Below are 26,716 nucleotides of genomic sequence, written 5' to 3'. Positions count from 1 at the left end.
CTCACTAACGGGGCAAGATTGTCCATAACTAAGGCTCCTGATGCTGGGGTGGGAGGTATTGGACACAGCGTCCCAACCTCGGCCCGCTGAGCGCGAGTCCTCAGGTGGGAGCAGCATACTGAAGGCACACACAGGTTTGGGGCAGAAGCTGGAAGGAAGCTCTAGGTAGACATCCCTGGCATTGTGGTTGCAGCGTCTCCCCTGGGCGCGCAGGGCAGGCCAGAGGAGTGGCGCTCAGCCGGTCCCTATACACTTCCGACGGGCGCCAGGTCCCGGGCGGGTTCCAAGGGCCGGGCTATGTAGAGGCGGCTCGGCCCGCCCAGCTTGGGTTCCCGCTCTTGGGCTGTGGGTCCACTCGCGAGGTGCCCGCAGCGGGCAGCAAAGAGAGACGCTTCCCCGAGGGCGGGTTGCATGGTGCCCGGGGTAGGACGGCTTTCGGGCCTGGGCGAGGTAGCGAGGCAGGGCGGAGGGAGGAGTGCATGTGTGGGGAGAGCGCGCGGGAGCGTGAGCTGCTGGCCCGGGAAGGGTGGGTCTGGGTTCCGCGGCGGCGGCCGTGGCGGGAGGAGCGAACCAGGGAACCAGGGAGGTGGGCCCGGCTAGAGGGCCTGAGCCCCGGGGGGGGGGGGGGGGAGAGGTAGGGGAAGGCGGAGCGCTAAGGGCGGAGATGGGGCCGCGGGAGGGAGGGGGCCGGCGGGGCGCGGCCAGGGGGCGGGGCGCCGGGACCTGGGGAAGATAAGAGAGTGCTGGGGGGGAGCGAGGGCGGGCGGGAGGGAGGGGCGGGGGACTTAGAGACCAAAGAGGAGACAAAAGGACCGGGTGTGTGGGAGGGGCATAGACAAGCGGGGCTAGGGGAGGGGTGCCGGGGGACGCCTCGCAGGGAGGGGTGTGAGTGTGTGTGTGGGGTGTCGTGGGAGGGGCTTAGAGTGGGACGTGAAGGGACAACATAAGAGAGCGCGGGGGTACAGAGAAGAGGGGGGTGCAGGAGTGCTCCACCACGCTGGCTACGAAGGGGAGGGGACGCCGCGAAGTGGAGGCCGCTGGGAGGAACCGCCACACACAGGGAGGGAGGTCCCGGGGATGGATGGACAGTCCGCTAGAAAGAGGGACCGGGAGGGGAAGGGTGTACAGACTCTGGGAGAAAGGAGCCTTTCGAGAATCCAAGGGTGGAGGCGGATGGGCGTGTGGAGCGCGGAGGGCTGGGATTGAACGCTGCCCTTTGGGATGACCAAAAGACCAGTGGGGGCTGCAACAGACGGGACGGGGCTACCAAGGCAGTGCGAAAACTGCTCAGGGGAAAGTGGAACCTAGGAGGGTTGCAGTACGGTGGCGGGGGTGGCTTCGGGCACGGCAGGAAGGCGCCACCACCGCCTTCTGCCCGTCCCCAGTGTGCCCCGCCCCGTCCGGGGGCCCTAAGGGCAGCGGCCTGGCCGTGGGGGAGCCGAGCCAGGGCGGTACCATTCGGAACGGAGAGGGGGGGTTGGGGGGAAGGGAGGAGCCAGGGGTCAGAACCCTGTTGGGGGCGGGAGGGGGGCGCCACACCCTGGGAAAAAGGCTTGGGCACATCCAGAGCCGACCAATCAGCAAGCAAAGCCTGGGTGGCGTCAAGGGGCAGCTTTGGCCAATGGGAAGGAAGAACACTTCGGAGGTTCGGAGGAAGAAAAGGAAAAAAGAAGCCCCACGAAACAACAATCGAATCCGTTTGGGGGCTTGGAAGACGGGGAGTGGGCGTCGTTAATGTCATGTTCCCATGTCTGCCCTCTCCTTGGAAGGATGGGTGGCTTGCATCACTCTACTGCTGTGCAGCGCAAAAGGCGCTCAGGAGGGTCGGAGAAAGTAGACCCGGAATTGTCCACTTTTTGGTGGCGCTTCGATTTGGGGAGTGGGTTGCACAGAGGTGGCAGCTTTGTGCTTAAGAGTGAAAGAATGTTGAGGTATCTTACATGGAGGCAGGAAGAGGTAGGGGTTCCTCATTCCCCTCCACTGGCTACTGATTTAAGTGTCAACTAGCGGAGCCGATTATGGACAATCTCAAGTCAGTGCATAACTTAAAAAATGCCCTTTGGGCATAGAACACTACTCATTATATTCATTTCCCTTGACAGCCAGTTCCAGGTACTTCCTGAAGACTGCTGGTAAGAACCCACACAGTTAACACTCAGAAATTCAGGAAAAAAAAAAAAAAAAACAACTGTGACTTTTGGCTTCCAAGTTAGCCTAAGGTACTAGTTCCTACTAATTTACTGTATAACACAGGACTTAATCACTCTACACTGAAATCTTTTGCCTATAAAAACCAAGGTACTAGGGGGGTCTAAACCCCCTCCCCCCCCAATTTTTGAGGTCTTAACATTTCAGAACTGATTTGGAGTAGCGTGCTTGACAAAGGTCCAGATGGAGAGGAGAGGTTATAAAAACAGAAAACCACAGTAGCAATAGGTCCAGTGATTATAAATGTCCAAAGCTGAAACTTTCTGTAAAATAGTGTAACTCTCGTGTTTTCCTCAGAAGGCTTCATAACTATCAGCACATTCTCAACGTTTACAACCTGTGATACAAACTTGCCATAAGGTTATGAGGGGTGAGCCTCCCTGGGAGGACATGAAGTACAGTGTGGTCCAGGGCCTGAGGCATGCTAAGCACTTAACTCTACCACTGAGCTACACCTCCAGCCTTCCAGGTACTGTGATACAAAAGGAGGCAAAAGTCCATGCTAGCTACCATATGGCTAAATACTGCTTGAATCAGTGGTGAGGAACTGGCTGGGTGAGTTGGAAAGGAAACAGGTTTACTTCTGAAATTGCATGTGTACTTGTAAAGAAAGTGAGGATATGAGATCGAGGCCAGCCTGGGCTACCAAGTGAGTTCCAGGAAAGGCGCAAAGCTATACAGAGAAACCCTGTCTCGAAAAACCAAAAAAAAAAAAAAAAAAAAAAAAAAAAAAAAAAAAAAAAAAAAAAAAAAAAAAAAAAGAAAGAAAAGAAAAGGAAAAAAGAAAGAAAGTGAGGATAAAGCTTGTCTTGTTATAGAGACATACAAAAATGATATACCTCTGGAGTGTTGAGGATTACACTACAGACCTAGTATATCTCCATGATCCCATTTTTAGGTGTTCTTGGGGGAATCAAACCTGGGCCTTCTAGGTATGTAGGTTGGTACACTCCTGTTGTGACCAAACTTTTCCTGGGGAGACAACCAACACACATCTACTCACCCCAGATATCGTGCCTGAGATAGACCAAAGCAGGGATACCACCCAAATCTAACTTGGTAAACCAATTAAGTTTTACTGGGGTTAATTACAGGAGGGAAATGACTCAAAGACAGCTACATGACCAAAGCCCACCCTGGCATGGGTGACAGCTCACAAAGCTGAGAACCTGGAGCACATTTCATAGCCTGCAGGTAGCTCAAGAGGCTGGAGTGTGTCCTTTCTGGGTGCCTCAGTTGATGTAAACCTCCTCCAGGCAGCTGGTCTAGTCTGAGGCTGGAGAGAGCAGCCTGGCTTGCTCCATCCGAGAGGGACTCCCAGCTTTTATTACTTACTCTGGCAGGAAGGGGGCCTAGTGAAATCTGGTCAGTTGCAGGGAGTTCCTAAAGCTATTCTGGGTTGTTACCTTATGCTTAAAGGAGCCTCCTGCAGGATAGAATGTATCTTGGAGGAAACGAAATTCCCCACAGAGCTACATCTCCCCAAAATGATACTCTACACAGCAACCTGAATGAGCTGGGAAGCTCACAAGATACAGTTGCAACTCCTGAGGTTAGACCCCACTTCACCTTGGTTCCATGACCAACCAAGGGCAGGATCCAGCTGTGGTTTGTACATGCTGCTTCTGGATTCGGAGGTTAAACCTCGTAGTACTTTGTCAATCCCTCATTATAAATTGGTATTTATGGTGGATCATGATTGATGGGTGTCATATGTATAACCAGAGATGTGGATACATTTCCTTCATTTTCATGACTATGACAAGTCTTGGTAAAAAAAGGAGATGAAGTTCCCCTTACAAAGTGGTAAGTAGAGAAGTACAAAGCTGGGGTACCCAAAGTGTCTGACTTAAAGAAAATGATTCAACAGGGAGATAATACAGACGGCAGTCGAGTTATAAAGGTAAAAATTTCTTTATTTCCAAGATATGGCTTAACTACACACAGTGTATTAAGCCAGTTTTGGAGTTCATTTTGCAGCATAGGACAAGCAGCGGACTAGTCAGGACATTTCTCTGACAATTCAATCTATAGAGCTTTTCTTCAGCTGTTTTTTATGTTTGGAGTGTCCTTTTGGATTGCTCTGCATGACAGACAGATCAGACCTTGGGGAAGATTGGTAACCCACATCCTCTGCTTTTATGGGCTTGATAATGTGGCCTGCCTTGGTGATGATCTTGGGAGCAGTCAACTTTTGGAAGGCTCTCTGGGTGTTCCACGTGGACCCTATAGGATTCTGGATGGTCCTTTCAAACTGCTGATGGTGCGTGAATGGATATGGAAGCATCCGCACCTGGAAGGGAAAGGAAGGATTTGGTGTGAGGTACAGTTGTTTAAAGGTAGCCTAGAGAAGGGGCATAATGGCTCATGCTTGTAATCTCAGCATTTGCCAGGGCTGGGACAGGATGATCACAAGTTTAAGGCCAGGCTGGTCTACATAGTTCAGTCTTATGTGACAATCACAAGGGAGGTAAGCTTTGGAGAGGTCAAAGCACCCCAGTGTTCCCATATAATCTTAGGACTGCTAATCTGTTGGAAGTTATTTATACCCATACTCTCAGTCTTAGCCAATGGTTTTAGAACAGAAAACCCAGAAGACCACTCCTGTTTGGCTATAGTAATTCTAAGGCTGCTAACCAGTGGGTGCTTCTAGACAACACTGTTACTTCAAGAAGCCCCAGAGTATTTGTGCATCTTTATAGATTCTGACCCTTTTATTCTCTTCCTGCTCTCTATTCTCTCCTTTCTTCCCTTTTTTCTTGCTTTTTGAGACATGGTCTCACTATGTAGCCCTGGCTGGGCTGAACTATTCATAGATCTACTTTCCTTTCCTCTTTATGATTGATGTTTTAAGGAAGCCCACAATGTTTCTGAATCCAGAATGCGTCCAGGTTCTTGAGCTCAGCTTCATCCTCTTAAGGCATCAGAGGATGCAGAGCTGGTTGGCCCTACTTGATAGCATCAGTTATCTTCCTTGGCATCAACTTGTGTCCAGACAGGGGAAATGATTTCCCCAAGTAAAGTAAGCAATGTGAGAGAAGAGAACAGAACCCTTGGGTTCCTCGTCCTTGCCCTGTGCTCTTCTCCACTCCAGAGTGCTACCCTCAGATCTGTAAACACTTCCCCAGCATCAGTACTGAGAGAAAAAGGCTTCCTTTCCCTTTAGGCTAAGAAAATGTCTTGTTTAGGTTGATATTTTTTCTATCTGTGTATGTTACTGAGGGTATGAAAAAATAAGGTCAGACAGGAGTCCTCTCCTGTCTTGACACACTTCACTCTCTTGCTCCTGTAGTGGCTAGCTAATTCAGTGGTTCTCAACCTGTGGGTCATGACCCCTTGGTGGGTTGAATGATCCTTTTCACAGGTTTCACTTATCAGTTATTTTCACTATGATCATAACATTAGTCCAATCCCCAGGATCACATAAGCTAGATGTGGTGGCATATATTTGTAATTCAAGCACTTGGGGAGGAGGTGGCCCGAAAAACAGATGTTCAAGTTCAAGGCCATGCTCAGGAACATAGTGAGTTCAAGGCCAGACTAAGCTGTACATGAGATCCTGTCTTAAAAAAAAACAAATCAAAAGTCAAGAAAGATTCCTGGAAAACCATTTCACAGTTTGCTGTGGCAATAGTAAATCAACATGGAAAGAGCTCTGGGAAGGAAAAGGCTAGCCTTTCGGAGAAGCATGCTCTTAGCTGTCATCTGTAATTTTGGCCCATTGGAGCATTCTCCTCCTACAGTGTGGGCCCCTGCAGATTAAAATCAGGTCATCAGGCTTGGCAACAAATGCTTTTACCTACTGAACCACCTTACCAGTCCTATCAGAGTATTCCTTCCCTCTCCATTTATATCCAATTGTCTAGAATAGTCTCAGCTGGATTATATTGGCAACAGTTTCTGCAATGATTGGCTTAGAAATTAAGATCAAACAATATGACTGAACTGTTATCTCAAGACTTTTTTTCAGAGGGCCTCATGTATCCCAGGCTAGCCTCCAACTCACTGGGTAGCCAATGATGACCTTGAACTTTTGATCTTCCTGTCTCCACCTCCAGAGTGCTAAGATTAGAGATTAAAGGTGTGCTTTATGTCCAGCTTTACACAGTGCTAGGCAAGCATTCTAGCAACTGAGCCAATTCCAACCCTCATCTGTTTTGTACCCATTACATAGTTCGTTTCTCTTTTAGAAGGGCAAGTATAACTCATTTCAATATTGTACTAATGAGGGGCAAACCTCAGGACTGAAGGGAACATGCAGGTTATGCAGTTCAATGACTTTTTTTTTTGGGTCACGTCCTCACCCCAAGAGAAGCCCAATTTCTCTCTGGATCTTCTTCCCATTTCCTAACTTTTTTACTTTATGTGACTCTACAACAACAGCACTCAGCATTGCCTGTGATATTCCAGAGGACAATGACTATGCTCTAGTTTCCCACAGTGCAAACATCCCTTGCTCATGATAACTATTTTTTTTTGAGACAGGGTCTCACAATGTAGCTCTGGCTGTCCTAAAACTCGTTCTGTAGATCAGAGATATACCTGCCTCTGCTGGGATTAAGGGCGGTGCCACCATACCCAGCCCATCCCTTGCTTATTAGCATATGAGTCAACTGAAAATCCCTTCACTTTTGTGGACAGATACTGGTTCATCACCACTTTTCTTGACACATGGCTCAAACCTTCTGGTCTGTGCATGTTACCTTGACTACAAATCCAAGCCTACAGCAGAATGGTTAATTTTTACTTTGGCAAGACTCATTTAGAGCAGAATGATCCAGAGCACCAGTTGAAACTGTGACTTAGGGCCTCTGTTACTGCTTGCAAAGAATCTCTTTTCAGCCTAAACCTGGTCAGTAGTCAGAATAGCACAGCCTGCCCGGCTTTGTTACTCTCACAGCCAGTCAGTAGAAAAGACAAATTTGTTCTGTTGATCATCATCACACGTCCCAGCCAGGTATGACGTTAAGGGGTGCTGAGATCAGGGATTAATGGTGCAGGTCATGCCCAGCACAGCGGATTTGGAGTTCAAGGCCAGCCTGGGGTAAGCTGTCTCAAAAAAACGCAAAAGTAAACAAACCAAAAAAGGAAAACATCACAATCCCTCTCCCCACTGATACTAAAATAGTTCTTCTCTCAAGCAAGAGGCGCGGGTAGTGGAGATCAGACAACTAGAGAGTGCTCTGAACCTCACCTGGTGAGCTGCTGCGTGGATATTGCGCTTCTCATTTATAATCACATTGGGCAAATTCTTATCTTTTCTTGGAGGACCTTCAGGGGCTTTAATAAGAAACCTGGAAAGCCAAATAGTAAAAGGAGTATTCAGGATTTAGTCAAAAATGCAGGAAACACACTTCAGGGTGGGCTGGGGAAACTGTGCTCTTCTGACAGGGTTCCCCTCCTCTCACCGGCGTCTTTTCTTGGCGCTGGGCTTCAGGTCCATCCCGCCCCACTCTCCCCAGCCAGGCAAGGTCAGGTCCAGGTCCTTTGGCTTATTGGCCTGGATAGCTTCTCTCTTCTCTTTTAGGAACTCCTTGATGACATCATCCCCGGCAAAAGCTTCCTTTATCATTTGCTTTTGGTCTCTCTCCACTTCATCTTCCTGGGAAGAAACAAGTGCAAAGAACTGAAACTTGTCTTTCGAGTGCTTCATGACATGACCGAATCCTGGGTTGTGACATCTTAGCGCCCCCTAGGGGGAAGAGCTAAAAGGATGATCGATTCACAATAGGAACCGATCATGCAATCATGCTCCGATTTCTCTCTCTAGGCTGAATATCCTTAGCTCGTCATCATATGACACAACTTAAAACCTTCAATAAGGAATTTTTAGGGTGGGAGAAAGGATGGTCTGGGTCAACAGCAGAAGCTCCAAGCGAGGCCAGAATGGGAACTTCCAGCAGTTTATATCCCAGGAAAAGCAGATAGGGTGTTTTGTCTTGCTAGTTTTAATTACTTAATTTGGGGTTGGGACTGGGGTTGAGGGCAGACCACTGGTGGTTGGAATTGAGTCAACAGAACTGAAGTTTGAATTCTTGTGCCTGCCTGAGATCTAGTCAGGGCTTTCAGTGACCACCGCCTCCACTGAGGACTGGTTGACAGTCACCCCAGGGAGCTTTAGTGGCTCAGAATTTAGGCTGCTTGTGTGGCTCAGCTGTGTCCACATATCTGTATCTGTTAAACTGACACTTGGGTCCCAGCCTGGCACCATGGTAATCTGGACCTCAACTCCTGAAATGGAAATTCCCAGCAAACCAACCTTCCTAGATGGTGTTGTAAGAAGGACCTGTTCTGTTCCAGCTCCAGCCCCCACAAACCCAAGACCCTGGCTCTGCTCACCAGCTCCTCTACTGTTGTGGGAACTGCCACTGATGTCACAGAAGGAGTTCTTGTAGTCAGGATGTTCTGCAGACTGATCATTTGCTCCTTCTTCTTCTTCTTCCCCTTCAACTGATTTTGGGGGTTTCTTCTCATCTGCTCCCCTTCTACTGCAGCTCTAGGGAGCTCCTTATTTGGAAGACAGTCCTCTTTACCTAGCTCTTCTAGTTCCTCCAGAGTTTGTAGTCTCTCTGGCCTCTGCAGCAATAGAGGCTCCTCTTCCTCTGGGGCAGGTTCCTCTTCCTGGACCAGGGGAACAGTCTTTGCCGAATTCTCTTTTTGCTTCTTGGGTAGATGATTTTCCTTACTGAGTTTCTGGGACAATGCCCTCAATTCAGATAATACCTCCTTGCTGGTAGAATCTGGAGGGGAAAAAAATTCTGTCAGAGAAGAAGCTTGGAAGTTTCCCAGTTAATGAGGATTTGTCAAGCAACTACTGAGTGCTGAGTACCATGAACTACTCTAATAAGAACAAACAGGGTCCTATTTCCCAGGTGACCGCTAATGACCAGGACTGGGGCTTAACTACCTTGTATTAACTACCCTGTCAGTTAGTTGACTAACTCTACTTGGAAAGATCCCCAGAAGTTCTTTTTATTTATTTTTAAAAGTGTGGTGCTGGAGAACAACCCCAAGGCCTGGTACACACCAAGCAAACACTCGCCACCAAGCTCCACTCCTATCCCAAAGATCCAAATTAAAAGGAAAAAAAAAGAGGTGGAGGTGACATTTTAACAGGTACCACATCTGAATGAAACAGTCTTGTACTTTGGGCTTCATGGCCTAGACAAAGCTCCTCTGGAGGGTTTTGTATTGACTGACCCAAGAATCCTCATTTTATAATCTTTTGGTTATTTATTTATATATGTATTTTTGGGGACAGGTTTTCATGTAGTTCATATTAGCCTTGAACTTGCTATGTAGCTGAGGATGACCTTGGAGCTCCTGATCCTTCTAGCCCTACCTCCCAAGTGCTGGGACTATAGGCATGTACAACTATGCGAGCCTCAATTCATACTTCTGAACTAGTTAAACTTACGTTTTCATAAGTACATGTCATACGTTGAACAGATCTCCCCCTTTCACTACACATCTCAAGCAGATTATATGACCTGTTGTATGTGACCTAGTCAAGACAAAATGAAATAGCTGCTTTTTGGAGTCGAGGTACGCTCCCATTTTCCAGTTACTGCCCAAATCTCTAGTCTAAGAGCCTTGAGGGAAACAACAGCAACACACTATTCTTCTAAACTGCCCCTTTTGATAACTAAAGCTGTCTCCCTTCCGTGTGGACCTTGCTTTCTAGCTTTGGTTTGAAGCTATCGGATCATTTTAGATCTGGCCTTGAGACAGGTATACCAATATTTCTCAAAAGTAAATTTCCAAGCTCATTTTGATAGAGTGTGTGTGTTGGAGGGGGACATCCATGACTTCCTAATATTTTAGGGCATTACTTCTTATAATATGCCTTATAGTTTGGGGAAGCTCTTATTGATTCTTAAAAATCTACCATTATACTACCATACCACAACCAACAGCTTCAAAATATTTAGCTAGCTAGATGACCACCCCTTTTATAATTCATTAATTTTTGCTTTTTTTTTGAGACAGGGTCTTGCTATGTAGACCAGGCTGACTTTGAATAGAGATATTCACCTCTTCCTGAGATAAAAAGGTATGTGCCACCATGATTGGCATCCCCCTCCTTTTTTTTTTAAAAAAAAAATTTGGTAAGAGATAGGGTCTCACTGTGTTATCCAGGCTACCCTTGAAATTCTGTGATCTGTTACCTGACACTAGCTGGGTTTATCTTTCTGCCAGATAAATGATCAGTCCCCTTTCCTCCTTGGAAATAGGAATCTTACAAGGTATCCCAGGTTATCCTCAAATTTGCTATGTTGCCTAGGCTGGCCTTGAACTTCTTAGCTCAGTTTCTTTGCTAAGTGCTGGGATTGTAGACATGTAGCACACTTGTCTTAGATAACCAGTCCCCCTGTCCCCTGACACAGGGTTTCTCTGTGTAGCTCTGGCTGTCCTGGAACTCACTCTGTAGACCAGGCTGGCCTCATATTTAGAGATCCTCCTGCCTCTGCCTCCCGAGTGCTGGGATTAAAGGCGAGCACACCACCACCACCACCACCACCTCCACCACCACCACCTCTACAACCTCCACCACCTCCCAACAGTGACACACACTTGTAATCCTAGCACTCCAAAGGTAGAGGCAAGAGCATCAGGAGTTCAAGGTCATCCTTGACTACATAGTGAGTTTAAAGCCAACATGGGCTGCATCTTTAAGAAAAAAAAATCAAGCAGCCTCTAAAGCATAAATATTGTTTATAGAAAAAATCTCATCACAAGACCGAGGATAGCCAGATGGTGGTGGCACATGCCTTTGAGCCCAGCATTCAGGAGGCAGATCTCTGTGACTTCAAAGCCAGCCTGGTCTACAAAGTGAGTTCCAGGACAGCCAGAGCTGCAACACAGAGAAACCATATCAAAACAAAAACAAAACAACAACAAAACCCCAAAACCAAAGGGTGGGTGGGGAGACCAAGGATATCAGGCAGTGGTGCAGCACTTGCCTAGAATATCCCATCCCCAGGGCATCCCTGAATCCCATCCCCAGGACAACAGCACTACAATAAATAAATAAACTTACATGTAGCCTGCAGAAAAATTCATTCTGGGGAAGTGTCACCCAAATACAGACACAGAAAAAATCTAGCATTATGACGTGCTAAAAATGCCACTTTCTCACTTTACAAGCAAGACAAAAAAACAAAAACAAAAATTGGACTCCAGACATTTAGAGCAGTTTAACAATTTCTCCATATCTACCTAATGTCTGAATGTATAGATTTTGACACTTACCATCTTACTAGATTCAAGTCTGTAGGAATGATAAGCCACACCTTTTCAAGGCTAACTTAGTAATGTCTTTTTGAAGATTATAAGCCCCAAGAGCAGAAAATGTGTTTGAGCACGTTTGGTTTGCTTATCAAATGCCTTAGAAAAAAATGGTTATTACGAATCTAATTTCACTTCAGGGACCTAGTACACACTCTTAAAATAATCACTATGTAGCATGTGTGGGTGGACATTTCTTTTTTCTCTCAGTCCATCCAGAGCAAATAAGAAATTGCCCCTTCCACTTCACAGCTCACCTTTTGTTTCTTGGCCACCCACTGGCTCAGCATCCTGGTTGAGCTTAGCTCTTTTCCTAAGGGCTCTCCTTTCCTCAAATTCTTTCAACAAAACATCTTCCTCTGCCACGGGCTTTTCATTTCTCTCACTTTCAGAAAACTCATGGGCCACAGGCTCAGGCAGTTCTTCGGAGTCTGCCTGGACCTCCTCCTCTTTTGCATCACGATTGCAACCCCTGAGCATCCACGGATTGGACCCATGAGCATTCATTTGTACTTCATTGGCTACATCAGGAACTCGGGCTTCCTCCTCTTCAGCGCCTCCCTCTTCCTCACTCTCTGAAACAACTTGGAGCTTCTGCGTCAGTTCCTTGTTCTTTGCCAACTGTTCCTGCATAGCTTGGCGGGCCTAGAGGAAGGAGACCCCCAGCACAGGAACTTTGACGTTAGTGACCACAGTAAACAATATCTTTCCCCTCATTTCTCAAAGTGGCCTCCGTTCTTTCATTCTTTTCTTTTCCTTTTGCTGACAGGGTCTTACTAGGTGGCCCAGTCTGACCTTGCAATGGGTGGTCCTGCCTTAGCCTTTCTAGTGCTGGGTTTGTAGGTATGTGTCACAACATTAAGCTCAAGCTACCGCCTGTATTTTTTTCCTTCATAGTGTTGGGTTGGAACCCTAAGCTTTTAGCATGCTCTACCACTGAGCTACAAACCCAGTTTTCCCATTTCACTTGCTATTTCTTACTGGTATCTACTGTTAAAAGAGTACACATACATTTTTTTAGTAGCCATAGAAAAAAATAGAAAGACAAATTATCCTTAAAGAAGCAACAGGTGAAATACAATGATAAAAAAAATAACAAGTTCCTCTCTCTTTTATTAGATTTGCCTTGATGTTATTTTCCTTCGATCTTTTTCCTGGTCATTTTCCTCTGTGCCTTAATTTTTTTTTCTGGTATCTTTTTATATTCCTGTTTTTTCATTCATCCTTGTGGCTTTTCCCCAATTCTATTTCTGCTACCATTCTTGTGTACTGATTTTCTTTTTTCCTCCAATTCCATCTCCTATTGTCTGGCCTATTTCTTACCTCCAGGTCATACTTTGCCATAATTGCCTTCGACTTGGCCCATTTGCCACTGTTTTGATGCTTAAGACTCATTCGCTCCTGGAAAGGAAGGACAAAATGAGATCTTCAACCCCTTCCAGGGACAGTCGTTGGCAAAGGTGTGAAAAGCAAAAGGCAATCTCACCATCATTCTGGCTTTCTCAATTTTTTCCAGTTCTTCCAATGCAGCATTTGGATCGACCTTCCTCAGCTGCTCAAAGTCTTTGATGGCTTTCTTGGCCTTTCCTTTCTTCACAATTTTGTGGTATCTACAGGGTAAGAGAGGAGGTGTGGGAGCTGAGATTTAGCTGAAACACTAAACACCACATGCAAAAGTGCCCACGGTATCCAAGGGGGTTGGTTCCTTAAGCAGGTGGTAGAATGGCTACCACAGTTAACACGGAACCTGAGAAGACGGACAGGACTCTCCGACCATTCAGACTTCTGCAGAGCAGACTCTCCTGTTTCTATAGGTCAAAGAAGGAACAGAACACGTTCCAAAGAGGCAAAAAGACAAAAGAAAAGTCCTACTGAGCCGGGCGGTGGTGGCGCACGCCTTTAATCCCAGCACCTGGGAGGCAGAGGCAGGCGGATCTCTGTGAGTTTGAGGCCAGCCTGGGCTACAGAGTGCCTTCCAGGAAAGGCACAAAGCTACACAGAGCAAAGGGCATTGCTGAAGCAGGCATAACTACATGAGGCTGGTTTAGGAAAAGGTGACTAGTCGTTCCTACTTGGGACTTCTTTTACATGACCCTAACTGTCATGGTAAAAGTTCTCTCCAAAGAATTCGTGATTAACCCCACCATTTTCTTCAATGAGATCCGCAGCTTCCTTACTTTTTACTTTTGATCTTCTTCATTCTTCGAGCCCGGGCTTCATAGTAGGACTGCAGAGCCCGGGCCCTCTGAAGCTCTGCGCGGCGAATCTTAGCCTACAATGAATGACATGGACAGTAACTCCTGGGCTGGACGGCAAATGCTGGGAGAACCATGGCTTGCCTGGGTACGTGGAATGGTCTATAACACTTACCTCTTCCAGGCTCATGGCTCGGAGGGAGGCTTTTTCCACAGGAGTCAGTAAAGGGTCTGTCACTGGCTGTCTGTTTTTATGGAGGAGGTTAAAAACTTCCTGTTCCAGAGGGGTTCTTGCCTTAAGAAGGTAACAAAACAGGAAAAAGCTTAGGTTCTTACCTAGCTGTTCTGAGGAATAGACAATGTCCTATTTTATTCTGAATTTTAAAAATTTGTTCTTTTTTTCCCCTTCCTTTCTTCCTTAGATAAGACCTTACGATCCAGACGTGGCTAGCCTGGAACTCACTGTAGCCCAGGTTGCCCCAGAAGTCATGGTGTCTTCCTGTTTCAGCTCCCCTAGTGTTGTGATTACAAGCAGGTACTATTACACTCAGCTTGACTTTTTTTTTTTTTTTAGTTTTTCGAGACAGGGTTTCTCTGTGTAGTTTTGCGCCTTTCCTGGAGCTCACTTGGTAGCCCAGGCTGGCCTCGAACTCACAGCGATCCGCCTGGCTCTGCCTCCCAAGTGCTGGGATTAAAGGCGTGCGCCAACGCCGCCGCCCGGCATCAGCTTGACTTTTTAAAAAATTCTAATTAAGACAACTTTTACAAGGGGACTGAAGTACTCTTTAATATTACTTGGGGGAGGGCCAGGCAGCGGTGGTGGCACATGCTTTTAATTCCGGCACTCGGGAGGCAGAGCCAGGCGGATCTCTGTGAGTTCAAGGCCAGCCCGGTCTACAGAGCCAGGCAGATCTCTGTGAGTTCAAGGCCAGCCCGGTCTACAGCACGGGGAAAAAAAATTACTTGGGGGATCGTCTTCTCTTATCAATTGTGAGAAAACAGAACTCTATTTTCTTAAGAATCTAAGTTTGATTCAGTCAAATGCTGGGAAGAGAGCAGTACCAAATTGTCACATTAATTTTCAAAGTCCAAAACTTTCAGAAGTGATGGTGAATGCCTATAATCCCTATACTTGGGAGACAAAGGCAGGGTGAGAGCTGCAAGTTCAAGGCCAGGCTGGGTGATATAGCAAACTTCTGACTCAAAAAGAAAGCAAACAAAAGTTAAAAAAAATCCCATTATATATAAAATATATTGAAGCAAACACCAATTAATTACCTGATAGTTGGGAATCTCAGGGTCTTATCATAAGCATCCTTTAAAGATGCTTCCCTACAGGGAAGGAGAGGTTAGATCTTAAGCATTATTTGCCATTGATGATATTAACTGGAAAACCAATCGAGAAGGGAACTCTAATTTTTAATGTACTTATTTTGGTAGTGCTGAGGATTGAACCCAGGGCCTTGTGTATGTGAGAAAAGTGCTGTATCACTGAGCTATAATTCTCAAGCCCTCTTCTTTGTTTTTATGATATAAGGTCTTGCTGGCCTTAAATTTTAATCTTTCTGCCTTAGCCTTCCAAGTGCTGGCATTACAGATATGTGCTACTATGCCTGGCTCTCATATTTTTATTCATTACCAAGAAGACAAGAACAGTCATTCTTAGGTACATTTTGCCTAGTAATTTGTTTTATGGCAGGGCATGTGTTTTAATTTCCTGAGCATAAGGAATTTTTTTTAAAATAAATATGACCTTCATGTAATCATCCACCTTCCCTTTCATATAATCATCCAGCTTCCTTGGAGTTCAAATTGAACTCTACTCAGTTTCTGACTTTGGCTCCAACTCCTTAGTTCCCATTTACTTTTGTGTGACAGGAGGTATCTATGAAATAAACTGTCCACTAGTTACTTCATGTGTCGGTCAAAAATTCCATTTGCTGCTTGACTGCCATTGTGAGGATGACTAAAACAATCAGGCCAATCAGGCCATGGTCCATCCTGACACAGTACAAAGACAGCCTTAGGCAACAGCCAGTTTCAACCCTCACATTTTATGCATGTTTTTCCTCAGTAGCCACATGCATCATGGTCAGTATTAAACTTACAAATATCTGAGCAAACGCATAAATACACATCATCACATGTTACACGGTGCTATTGATTTAGCCATAAACCTATTCTACTGAATGGTAAAGGTGCATGTTCTTCCATTTTTTAGTATCTGCAGAAGTGATCAATCACAGGCTACAAAGTGATTTATATTACAATGTTGTAATCGCCCTTCAAATTCAATTCAATTTGCCAACATTTATTGATTTCAGCTACATTTCAGGCACTTGTGAGGGGTGCTAGGACTACACCATTAATTAAGATAGATCCTGTCTTCATAGAGCTTAGAGAAAAGAGATACATATGCTACTAACTATGTAACATGAATGGGTTAAATGTTATTCTATAAAGGTAAGCACACAGAAAGGAACCATTAATTCTGATTAGGAGGTGGGTGGGTTAGAGAGGTAAGGAAAATAACTCTTAGATGTAGGCTTTGAGGCTTAAGCACAATTCTTTCAAGAGTAGGAAAAGTCCAAACAGATGAGCATAAACAAAAACACAGGTACCAGGAAATAAGTGGTATGTAAGAGAATAATGTGTTGTTGTTCAGCACAGCTAAAACACTAGGTGTTTTTAGTTTGTCCTCTAAGTGGAATGCCTTTGATGGATTTTAATTTAATTTTTACATTGACTGACTGACTGATTGATTGACTGACTGACTGTGTGTGTGTGTGTGTGTGTGTGTGTGTGTGTGTGTGTGTGTTTGTGCGCGCGCACACACGTAGGTGCTCATGCCATGGTGCATAGATGGAGGCAAGCGGACAACTTTTTTGCGAGTCAGTTAATTCCTTCCACCACATGGGGCCTGGGGATAGAATTTGAGTTGCCAGGCTGGGCAGTTAGCATCCTTAGCACTGAGCCATTTCACTGGCCCATGATGGATTTTAGGTAGGAGAGTGACAAGTAATTTTGTGTTTCAGGATGGAAATCCTAATGGTTGTGGGGACCTGGAGCCATAACAGAATTTATAAGATTAGCCCATCACATGTGCTAAGGAGGGGACAGCTAAGGGAATGGGTAGAGATCAGATGATCCAGGCTTTCAACCCAGGTGACCGAATAGGGAGTTAGGCTGTTAACTGAATAAAGGTGGTGGTTAAGGCTTGGGAATCTAGAAATGGGATGCTCTGGTAGGACAGGTCACATGGAGATGCAGGGGATGCCTATTTTGTCACACAGGCTGTGAAACTAGAGTTTAAGAGAGACTGTGAATGACAGCCAACTCACAGAGTTTACAGAGCAAGAATTAAAAGGCCCGTGAAAAGCTGGAGCAATAAAGCAGTAAGGCTAACAGAAGCCAAGGACGGGAGAGTGTTTAGGAATGTGGTATGTCGATACTGTTGCCAGATAGGTCGAAGGCTATGAGGGCCTAATTAGGATAAGGCAATTTGGAGGCCCACTACTAATGAACGTTGAGACTGGTAGCAGTAGAAGGGGAACAGTAGAAACAACAGCAGAGACCAGCTCTTCCAAAGGCATGTTCCTCATTAGATGACAGTGAGATTTGCTTCAGTTTTGTAAAAGCTTCAAACACAACTTACCTTGCCATTTTTTTTCTATCCTCAACTTTACATTTTTTTTTTAGTTGGAGACAGAATGTTGCTAAATTGTCCTGGATGGCTGAACCTTTCAAGCCTCTACCTCAGTCTCCCAAACAGCTAGGATTACAGGCCTAGGCCATCATGCCCAGCCCTATGTCCCTTGAATTTAATTTGCCTTGAACCAGAACTCCTTGAGTCTTACATTCCTAAGTGCAGGAATTGTAGGCATGCACCACTTCATATTTTTGAAGCCTGTAAATTGTTATTACCTCTTCAATTTTTTCTCCCTAAAGTCTCCCTTCATCCTGCAGCCACACTTTATACCTGATTTCTGAAGAATCCTAGAAAGAGAATGGTAGTGACTTCAAAAATACTATCAGAGAACAGAGCTTAATCCCTTAATAAGTGACTATTTGTTTAGTTATGGTGGCAAGCAATATAATTTTAATTAGCTTTAATTAGCTAAACTTCCTGACATAGGACACTATCATTTCTGTTTTTTTAGAAAGCATGGAGAAACATAACACCTTTGTGGTCAGATCTGTCTGTCTATCTATCTATCTGTCTATCTATCTATCTATCTATCTATCTATCTATCTATCTATCTATTATCTATGGTGTAGGTACTGTTTTCTTTGACTATTTTTCTTTAAGACAGACCACTCTAGATGAGACTCCATACCAAAGGTATACTAGAAAAGTAGGCTGGCTGCTTTGAAGGAGTTGTTCATATAGTAAAAAGTACATACTCTAGGGACCAATTTTGCCAAGAGTATAACTTCTATTCTTCTTAAACACCATCATTTTCTACCAGCATCATTTCATTTACAAGGAGATTGCAAAACTACTAAAATGGGAAGAATACCTAATAATAAAGAGGACTTGGTGCATTACAACCTATCCATGATTATGCATAGTGGCAGGGGGGTCAGTGTTTGGGAAACAAAGTTTTAAACTATTCCTTACCCCCTTCATGAGTTACTTGCTAAAGTTCTCATCATTAAACAGTACTATATGTTTGGGTGGTAGCAACACAACAAAATAGACCTAGGGGATAAGAAAGAAAACATAGGGGTTGGAGAGATGGCTCAGTGGTTAAGAGCTGGGTTCAATTTCCAGCACCCACATGGCAGTTCACACGTATCCAGTTCCAGGGGATCTGACACCATCACACAGATATACATGCAGGCACAACAACCAAGAACATAAAATAAAAAATAAACCATATAAAAGAAAAAAAACACAGTATGTTCCCTTTATCTTGGCAGACACACACACGTCTTTTAAAATTAATTGTTTTTGAGACAGGGTCTCATGTAGCTAGCTCAAGCTGGCCTCAAACTCCTGATTCTTCTGTTCCCACCTCCCAAGTGCTGGGGTTATAGGTATGTTTCACCATATCCCAATCTTTGTCACCAGATGTTTTAACACTGAAACTTATAAAAGCCATGTTTTGAATCCCATGGGCACAGACAGAATGATTACAAGAGCTCCTGTGTGGCTTGGCTATTCCCTGACTGACAGTTAAGATAGATATGCTGTCTCCTCTCTCTTCCTCTGACCACTAAACGACAATGACATAAGCTGGCATTCAGGCTTAAACTACTCATCTACACGCTGGAAGGTTCGGACTCTTCACGTTGCACCTCGGCTTTCAAGGTTTGTTTCCATTCTGTTGTACCCACCTTCCAGTCATTAAACACATGTTCAATGGGAGCAAAGGAAGATGGCTCCTTCTCCAAGGGAAAAACCAGCTGTTCTGCTTCCCGGTTCTTCTGAACAACAGAATCCCATTTGGAGAGGGTTTTCGAAGTTTTACTGAATGCCACTTCTCTGTTGATCTAAACCAGGCAATGTACATGAAAGGAAACAGCCATGAAATTCCACATCGAACTCAAAGGAGTAACAAGAAACCAAGAGGCAATGTTTCTTAGTCACCCCCACCCCAATAATCAGAAGCCTAGAAATGAACTCTTGCTTCCTCCTAAAGACTTCAGCTGCCCCTACTTTACCTCCCCTTCTCAGTTGAAGTCCTTCCCTTCAACGGGCCACTTTCCATGTGACTTACCTGTTCAAGCTCTCCTTTGTTAAGGGGTAGTTCCAGAGTCTTCTTTGATTTGACTCTACTCAGTTGCTTTTTTACAGTAGCCAATGAAGATGAGGGTTTAACAGGCCCAAGCAGATCTGAAAGGGCCAATTTTTCTCCAGAGCCTGTGGAAAGGCCAACTTTCTGGTCAGTTTGGGAAGTGAGACCAAACAATGTCAATATCATGTAGGGAGTGGCCTGAATAGAATATGTTGATAGTCTTGAAAATGTACAGGGAAGTACAAATAATTCTTATTTCAATCCTTTATCCATAGCCATAGTGACACCACTAGTCTTGTACATTTCCAAATGTTAGGGGTACAAATAAGGAGAAAACCAGTTATTCAAAAAGCAAGTTATTTACTCTTTTCCTGTCTCCCCCTGACCCCCAAGACAGGGTTTTTGTGTAGTCCTAGCCGTCCCAGTACTCGATTTGTAGACCAGGCTAGCCTTAGACTCACAGAGATCCACCTGCCTCTGCCTCCTGAGTGCTGGGATTAAAGGTGTGCACCACCACCACCCAGCTTGTCCTTGTCTTTTTACTTCTACTCATTCATTCATCCCATAGCAGCCAGTCAGTTTTTGAAAATGTGTATCTCAATATGTCATAATCCTGCTGAAAATGATTCAGTGCTGCTGAATTCTACCTGGAATCTCATAGCCCTAAAGGACACATCCCGATAGGATTTGGTCTTCATCTGCCTCTAACAAACATTAGTCTGCTACACTCTAAGTCATATAAGTCCTTTTCCCAAGTCTTTGAAACATGCTCTGTGTTTCTTTAACTATTCCAAAGTTGTTCCTTTGACTGGAATGCTTTCTCCCACCTTTGTATGGTTGGCTTTTCATTTCCTTCAACTTTGCCTCTTGAAGGACCTTTCACGACCAACCAATCTGAAGTATTCAATTAAGTCATTATACCATATGGTTTTTGTTTTGTTTTTTAACACAGGGTCTCATGTAGACCAGGGTGATCTTGAACTGTGTGGCCAAGCTTGGCCTTCAATTCCTGATCTTCTTACCTTTTTTTCAAGTACTGAGATTAAAGACAGGAACCATTGCTGCATCATCCTGTTTTAGTTCTTCCCTTCATTACCAGACTGCAGAGCCCATTCGGTCATGCCTTATTCTTCACTGTTGACTTAGTATCTAGAATATCACCTGCTATTGATTTAGCTACTTTGCTGGATACACTGCAGACACTCAATAAATACCTGTTGAATCAATTCAATTAGCTTACTGGTAGCACATTGCTAACTGCTCTGAGGTTCCAATGGTGATTCCTAGAAGCACCAAATTCTTTCAAGCTGCCTAAGTTCAGAAAAGGGTGAAAAAATGGTATCTAGACACAGTAACTATGCCACTTAATAGACTTTTTTTGGTGGGGGCAAACAAGGTCTCAGAATGTAACTCTTGCTGGCCTGGAACTTGCTATATAGATCAGGCTGTCCTTGAACTCACATAGACACACCTGCCTCTGCCTCCTGAAGTTCTGAGAATAAAAGGCATATACCACCACACCTGGTGGAGCATGCATTTTTAACAGGGGTGATTTTACACTCTCCCAACTCAGGGGTTAACATGGGCTCTTGAGGGGGCGGGGATACATGAAAAAAAAAAAAAAAAAACCTTAGATACTCCTAAGCTTTGTGCCTTTCCAAGACTCAACATGTGTCCATTCTTTAGTTATTGATTTCCTGGACAGGGAGGCAATGGGGCTAAGAAAACGTCTGACACCTCATTGCCAGTCATGTAATGATTTGTCACCATGTCTCCTTTCTGCTGAGGAGGCCTGGGATTCTCTACCTGATCCTCTGCCCTATGACATGCTGCATTGGGGAGAACCACAGCAAAGATGCTAATGCTCGGAAAGCCAGAAATAAAACAAAAACAAAAACCCTCCTAGTAGATTAAAGACTACAACATGAAACCTGAAACCCTGAAGTGCTAGAGGAGAAGCTCCTTGTCACTGTCAGCCTTAAACTGGTCATGGAGGAAAACTTCCTGAGACTTAATCACCCAAGTGACCATTGCCATGGCACAACACTTAGTCATAAATGCTATCTGTATTACCCACTTCAAGTCTCAGGGAACACTGTGAAAGAGGGAGGGAGGGGCCTGTTCCATGGCACTGGCTTCCAAACTGAAGCATTCCCATAGGAGGGGGAAGGCTCCTAAGGAAAACAAATTTTAGGTGTCTGGGAAAGCTGAAACTTGCAAAATTATCCAAGTCCACCCCCACTACACAACTTTATAGAAGTAGTTAACAACTGTTGGGGAAGATATCTGAGCAACTAGCTACAGAGATTTCCTTGGTCAATTCCTGCAGGAAGTCAAGGGGCACAGCATTCTTGAGTCCTGACCAGCGTTGCAGTGGGCTGTCGGTAATACACCTGTTTTGGGGGCCATTCTAGCTCCTATAAGTAACCGCTCACCCATATAGACTCCTTGGTTAACCAACAGCAAACCATTCTAATAAAGCCCCAACAAAGCTGATTATCTGTCTGTCTTACCTCAAAGCATCACGAGAGAACTAAAATACAAAGGCAGCTGGGAACATTAAAGAGCCATACAAGCATGGCAGCTAAGCTAGTAAAAGATGCGTGGAACCACCACTCAAGTCACTTTATGCAATGGGCATCCCACTGGGCTCCACTGACCTTAGCATCCTTCACCTGACTACCCTTAATGCATTCTCATTGGTAAATATTTATGATTTCATGCATAAATTGTTTTAAAAACTTACCTTCAGAACTAACATTAAACTCGGACACTTTCAGACTAGCCTCAGATCTCTCAGGCAATTTCCACCTGAAATTAGGGAGAAAATGATATACTAGAAATGGATACATTTGCATGGGAAACCCAAACACTTAGGTTCATTGTTTTTTTTTTCTAAGATTCTGGAATCTAGGGGTTCATATATGCTATGTAGGTACTCTATCACTGAGCTACATCTTTAAGTACAATATTTCTTTCTTCAAAGGCAGCTGTGGTTTTATGGTCCACTTTTGTCACAGCAACCAAACTGTTCCTAAACTTAGACTTAGTAGTCTAATCCATATCTCATCTTTTCATATATAGACCTGGCCCTTACAAAATATAATGTAGTACAATGAAAAAGATTTAAGCACACATGGATTTGAATCTAGGACCTGCCACTTATAAATGGTTGACCATGGAGATAAATTTTTAATTAACGTCTTTAATGGGGTTAATTAACATGTGTTCAATGCTTCAAAAGACTGTAGGTGTGAATTAAATAAAACTTCCAATGTATGAGTTCTAATACAGTAACAGCAATAAGGAAAATAGCCAACAACAATCATACAGTTTTTTACTATATGCTACACACAGGTAGGTACCAGAATCATTCAGTAAATCTTAGGAGACATCTCATAGAAACAGCTAGTTATAGGGCCAGCAAGATGGCGCAAGAAGTGAAGGCCATTGCTGCCAAGCCAAACTGAATTTGATCCCTGAATCTCCCCCATGGTGGAAGAACCAACTTTTACAGGTTGTCCTCTGACCTCCCCTTATACTAAGTGGCACATGTACATCCTGAAAGAAAGAAAGAAAGAAAGAAAGAAAGAAAGAAAGAAAGAAAGAAAGAAAGAAAGAAAGAAAGAAAGAAAGAAAGAGAAAGAGAGAGAGAGAGAGAAAGAAAAAGAGTTAGAGAAAGAGAAAGAAAGGGAGAGAGAAAGTAAGAAAGAAGAGAAAGAGAGGAGAGAGAAAAAAGAGAAAGAAAGAGAGAGAGAGAAAGAAAGGAAGGAAGAAAGAAAGAAAGAAAGAAAGAAAGAAAGAAAGAAAGAGAAAAAGAAAGAGAAAAAGAAAAGAAAGAGGAGGAGGGAAGGCAGATCTAATTATAAGCTGTCCAAACTGACAGGGATGTTACCTATTTTTTCCAGTAAGGGAACCAATTGCTTCCAGAAGTTTTTGATGCTTTCTTTCTCCATCACTGTCCCCCTAGACTCAGAAAAGGAAAATCCATTAGGACAATAAGGGGAGGAAAAAGACAACTTGGAAACAAGTCCACATAAACATTTTGGTTATGGTTGGTAGAGAACAGGGGAAATCAGATGAGATATTATATGACCACTCTGATCCAAGCTGGAATTGAAATTAGGAATTGTTTCAAAATCCAAACATTATCTTTATAAGGAATGTAGATCCTTAGTAACTTGGATGCTAGTACCTTGGCTAACGTCCTAACTGATTTTAAGAAAACACTTTAAGCCGGGAGGTAGTAGCACATGTCTTTAATCCCAGCACTGGTAGATCTCTGTGAGTTTGAGGTCAGCTTGAGTTCTAGGCCAGCCAGGGTGCTTACAGAGAAACCCTGTCCCAAAACTGCCCCACCTCAAGGTCTTTTTTTTTGTCAGCTTAGTGGCTGTACAAGTATCTGATATTTTAATTATTATCTACAGAGAAACTCTGTATCAAAGTGCCCCCCAAAGAAAAGAAATCAGCTTAATAATATGCTGTTTCTGCATAAAGTATTTTTTTTTCTTTTTTTGGAGCTGAGGGTCGAACCCAGGGCCTTGCACTTGCTAGGCAAGCGCTCTACCACTGAGCTAAATCCCCAAACCCATAAAGTATTTTTTTCATACAGAAACACTGACTAACAGTTCAAGTCATAACCACAGTTCTCAAAGTGGCTTTCTATCAGGAGAAAGTACTCCATCCCCCTTTTTGAATCAGGGTCTCACTATGTACCCTTTGGCCAGCCTGGAACTCATGTAGACCAGGCTGGCCTTAAAATCATAGAGATCCACTTGAGTCTGCCTCCTGAGTGCTGGATTAAATATGTATGCCACTGAGCTTCACAATAAAATCCTTTCAAAACAAAGACAACCCCTCAGTTTGCAACCTAGGCTAGCCTCAAACTTAAGATCCTCCTGCCTCAGCCTCCCGACTTCCGGGATGACTACTGTCGCTGGTCTTTCCTTATCATTAAAATTGGTACTGTTTTATACAAGAGGAAGAACAATTTAAGTAGTTTTGTCAGAGAATTAGGTTTAAAATTCAGATAGCATATGCTGGAGTTTTAGTTAGCTCCCCTCCACATACATATCTCTTCAATCCTTTCCTCCCCAGGAATGTGGTGTTCACCCTAATTGAGTCAGTTCAACACTTGTCACCCACCTCATCTTCACTGGCACTCAAGGAGTAGTTGCTTGGCAAATCCATTAGTTCTTCCTGCTGGCTCAAAGCCAGAAGGCTGTTTTAAAAAGGCAACATAGAAATATTAGTGCGTAAAATAATCCTATTAAAATAATGTCCAGCCGGGCGGTGGTGGCGCACACCTTTAATCCTGGCACTCAGGAGGCAGAGGCAGGCAGATCTCTGTGCGTTCGAGGCCAGCCTGGGAGGCCAGCCTGGGCTACCAAGTGAGTTCCAGGAAAGGCGCAAAGCTACACAGAGAAACCCTGTCTCGAAAAAAAAAAAAAAAAAAAAAGTCCAGCCGGGGCGGCGGTGGCGCACGCCTTTAATCCCGGCACTCTGGAGGCAGAGGCAGGCGGATCTCTGTGCGTTCAACGCCAGCCTGGTCTACAGAGTGAGTTTCAGGAAAGGCGCAAAGCTACACAGAGAAACCCTGTCTCGAAAAAACAAAAACAAAAACAACAACAACAAAATGTCCAGCCGGGCGGCGGTGGCGCACGCCTTTCCCGGCACTCCGGAGGCAGAGCCAGGTGGATCTCTGTGAGCACGAGGCCAGCCTGGTCTACAGAGCGAGATTCAGGACAGAGAAACCCTGTCTCAGAAAAACCAAAACCAAAACCAAACAAACAAACAAACAAAAAATCCAAACCAGCGGTTCTCAGCATGTGGGTCGCGACCCGTCGCAAGTCGTCGGACGGAACATGCGACCCGCCGCAAGTTGTCGGACGGAACCACTGGAAAACACCGATAATTGCATTACGATTCATGACCAGTAGCTAAACTACAGTTCTGAAGTAGCAATGAAAATATTTTTATGGTTGGGGGTCAGCACAACATGAGGAGCTGTGTTAAAGGGTCGCAGTCGTAGGACGGTTGCGAACCACTGCTCTAAACCAATTCATTCAGTTTTTCCAGTTGAGTAACCTTATCTGAGAAGAGGTGCAAAAGCGCAACAGTAAGAGCACCTTCGGTAATTTGTCAAGGTCTTACATTTAGACCGAAGTCAGGCAGCACCTCCAAGGTAACAGTAACTAATGACATCATTCAAATCCACAAGAAAAAGACTTAACACTCATTAGTGACTGGCACGTAACAGTAACTGATGACATTCAAATCCGCAAGAAAAAGACAACACTTGTTAGTGATCGGCACTGCATTTCTCAATGATGCTACTGCTGGCGTTTCTATGCACCTTCTGCCAGTCAGGTGCCTTGATAAATGCAGCGTATTCAAAATGTAAACTTGTTCATTTGTTCCCAGAACCGGGGAGATACGGGAATGATGGAAACCAACTGAGTTCGGGTGTTTAACTAAGGAGATTGGTATTTAGAAAGAGCCTACTATTACTTAACAGCATCTCGGTATTTATTAGGCAAACATTACCAAATGGACTACATTGAGATTTTCTAACGCTGAGGGGGAACACATGAAATATCACAGGGGAGGACATATTGTGGATGACTCTCAAACAACTTGGCAGTGCCTGCGCAGGTCCCGCGTGGCAGAGGCAGAAAATGGGCACATGACAAATAAAGGGAAATCAATAATATTAACTTTGTCAAGAGACAGATGGACGACCATCAGACCTAAGAGCGACGCACTTAAAGAGCCGACAAACAGAGGAGCAAAATCAGTTTAAATTAACGGGCTTTAAAGGATGAATCGCAGTTACATTAACTACTGGCAGGGTCTTGGGAGGCGAATAACTAACTACTGATTGTTAGAAGGCGACTTCTACTTCCCTAAACCCAGGAAACTCTGCCCTTAGAGACCCGGGATCTCCCTTTTACTCCTTACCCCTTCGCAGCTTTGGACGCGTTCATCATTGTAGGCTGTCTCTCACATGGATCAAGAGCGGAAGCCCGAAAGAGACCAAGTTACTCGCATGCGGTAAAGCAATTTTGGCTTCCTCCAATCGCGCACGACGATACGCGTCATTTCCGCCCAGGGAGAGGTTGGTGAAGATTGAAATACATTTAGGATTGGCTGGCATAAAACCCGGCTGCCTGGCCCTAGGCGGCACGGACGGTGGGCGGGCCTTTGCATTCTCCGTTCTCGTCGAAGGTCTCCAGCTTAGCTGTGGCGAGTCTCAAGCGCTTGGTTTTTTAGTTTTCCAAGATG

At 44.6% G+C, this 26,716-nt stretch overlaps 1 protein-coding gene across 1 annotated transcript; it reads right to left on the bottom strand.

Moving 5' to 3' along the window:
* Positions 1-4,103: 4,103 nt before the first annotated feature.
* Positions 4,104-26,506, bottom strand: Utp14a (UTP14A small subunit processome component). Its single transcript, XM_028887362.2, has 15 exons — positions 26,393-26,506; positions 24,578-24,653; positions 23,328-23,398; positions 22,179-22,243; positions 19,415-19,557; positions 19,032-19,187; positions 13,867-13,986; positions 13,674-13,768; positions 12,983-13,106; positions 12,820-12,897; positions 11,754-12,141; positions 8,548-8,948; positions 7,617-7,810; positions 7,403-7,502; positions 4,104-4,501 (listed from the first exon to the last, which is right to left on the bottom strand). Exons 1-15 carry the CDS (start codon positions 26,419-26,421, stop codon positions 4,232-4,234), a joined length of 2,310 nt encoding a protein of 769 aa, XP_028743195.1. The 5' UTR covers positions 26,422-26,506; the 3' UTR covers positions 4,104-4,231.
* Between the last annotated feature and the right edge of the window lie 210 nt (positions 26,507-26,716).

This window comes from Peromyscus leucopus, chromosome X (genome assembly GCF_004664715.2).
Source record: "Peromyscus leucopus breed LL Stock chromosome X, UCI_PerLeu_2.1, whole genome shotgun sequence".
Classification (NCBI taxonomy): Eukaryota; Metazoa; Chordata; class Mammalia; order Rodentia; family Cricetidae; genus Peromyscus; species Peromyscus leucopus.
Note: the sequence above shows the minus strand (reverse complement) of the source record. Positions and strands in the feature narration are given on the sequence as shown.

What these genes read in the sequence shown, in the direction of transcription:
- Utp14a (XM_028887362.2), bottom strand. Translation starts at nt 26,421, where the DNA reads ATGATGAACGCGTCCAAAGCTGCGAAGGG. An exon ending in GTTTAATGTTAGTTCTGAAG is followed by an intron (nt 19,558 to 22,178) that starts GTAAGTTTTTAA and finishes GCCTTTCCACAG; the next exon opens with GCTCTGGAGAAAAATTGGCC. An exon ending in AGCGCCAAGAAAAGACGCCG is followed by an intron (nt 7,503 to 7,616) that starts GTGAGAGGAGGG and finishes TTGGCTTTCCAG; the next exon opens with GTTTCTTATTAAAGCCCCTG.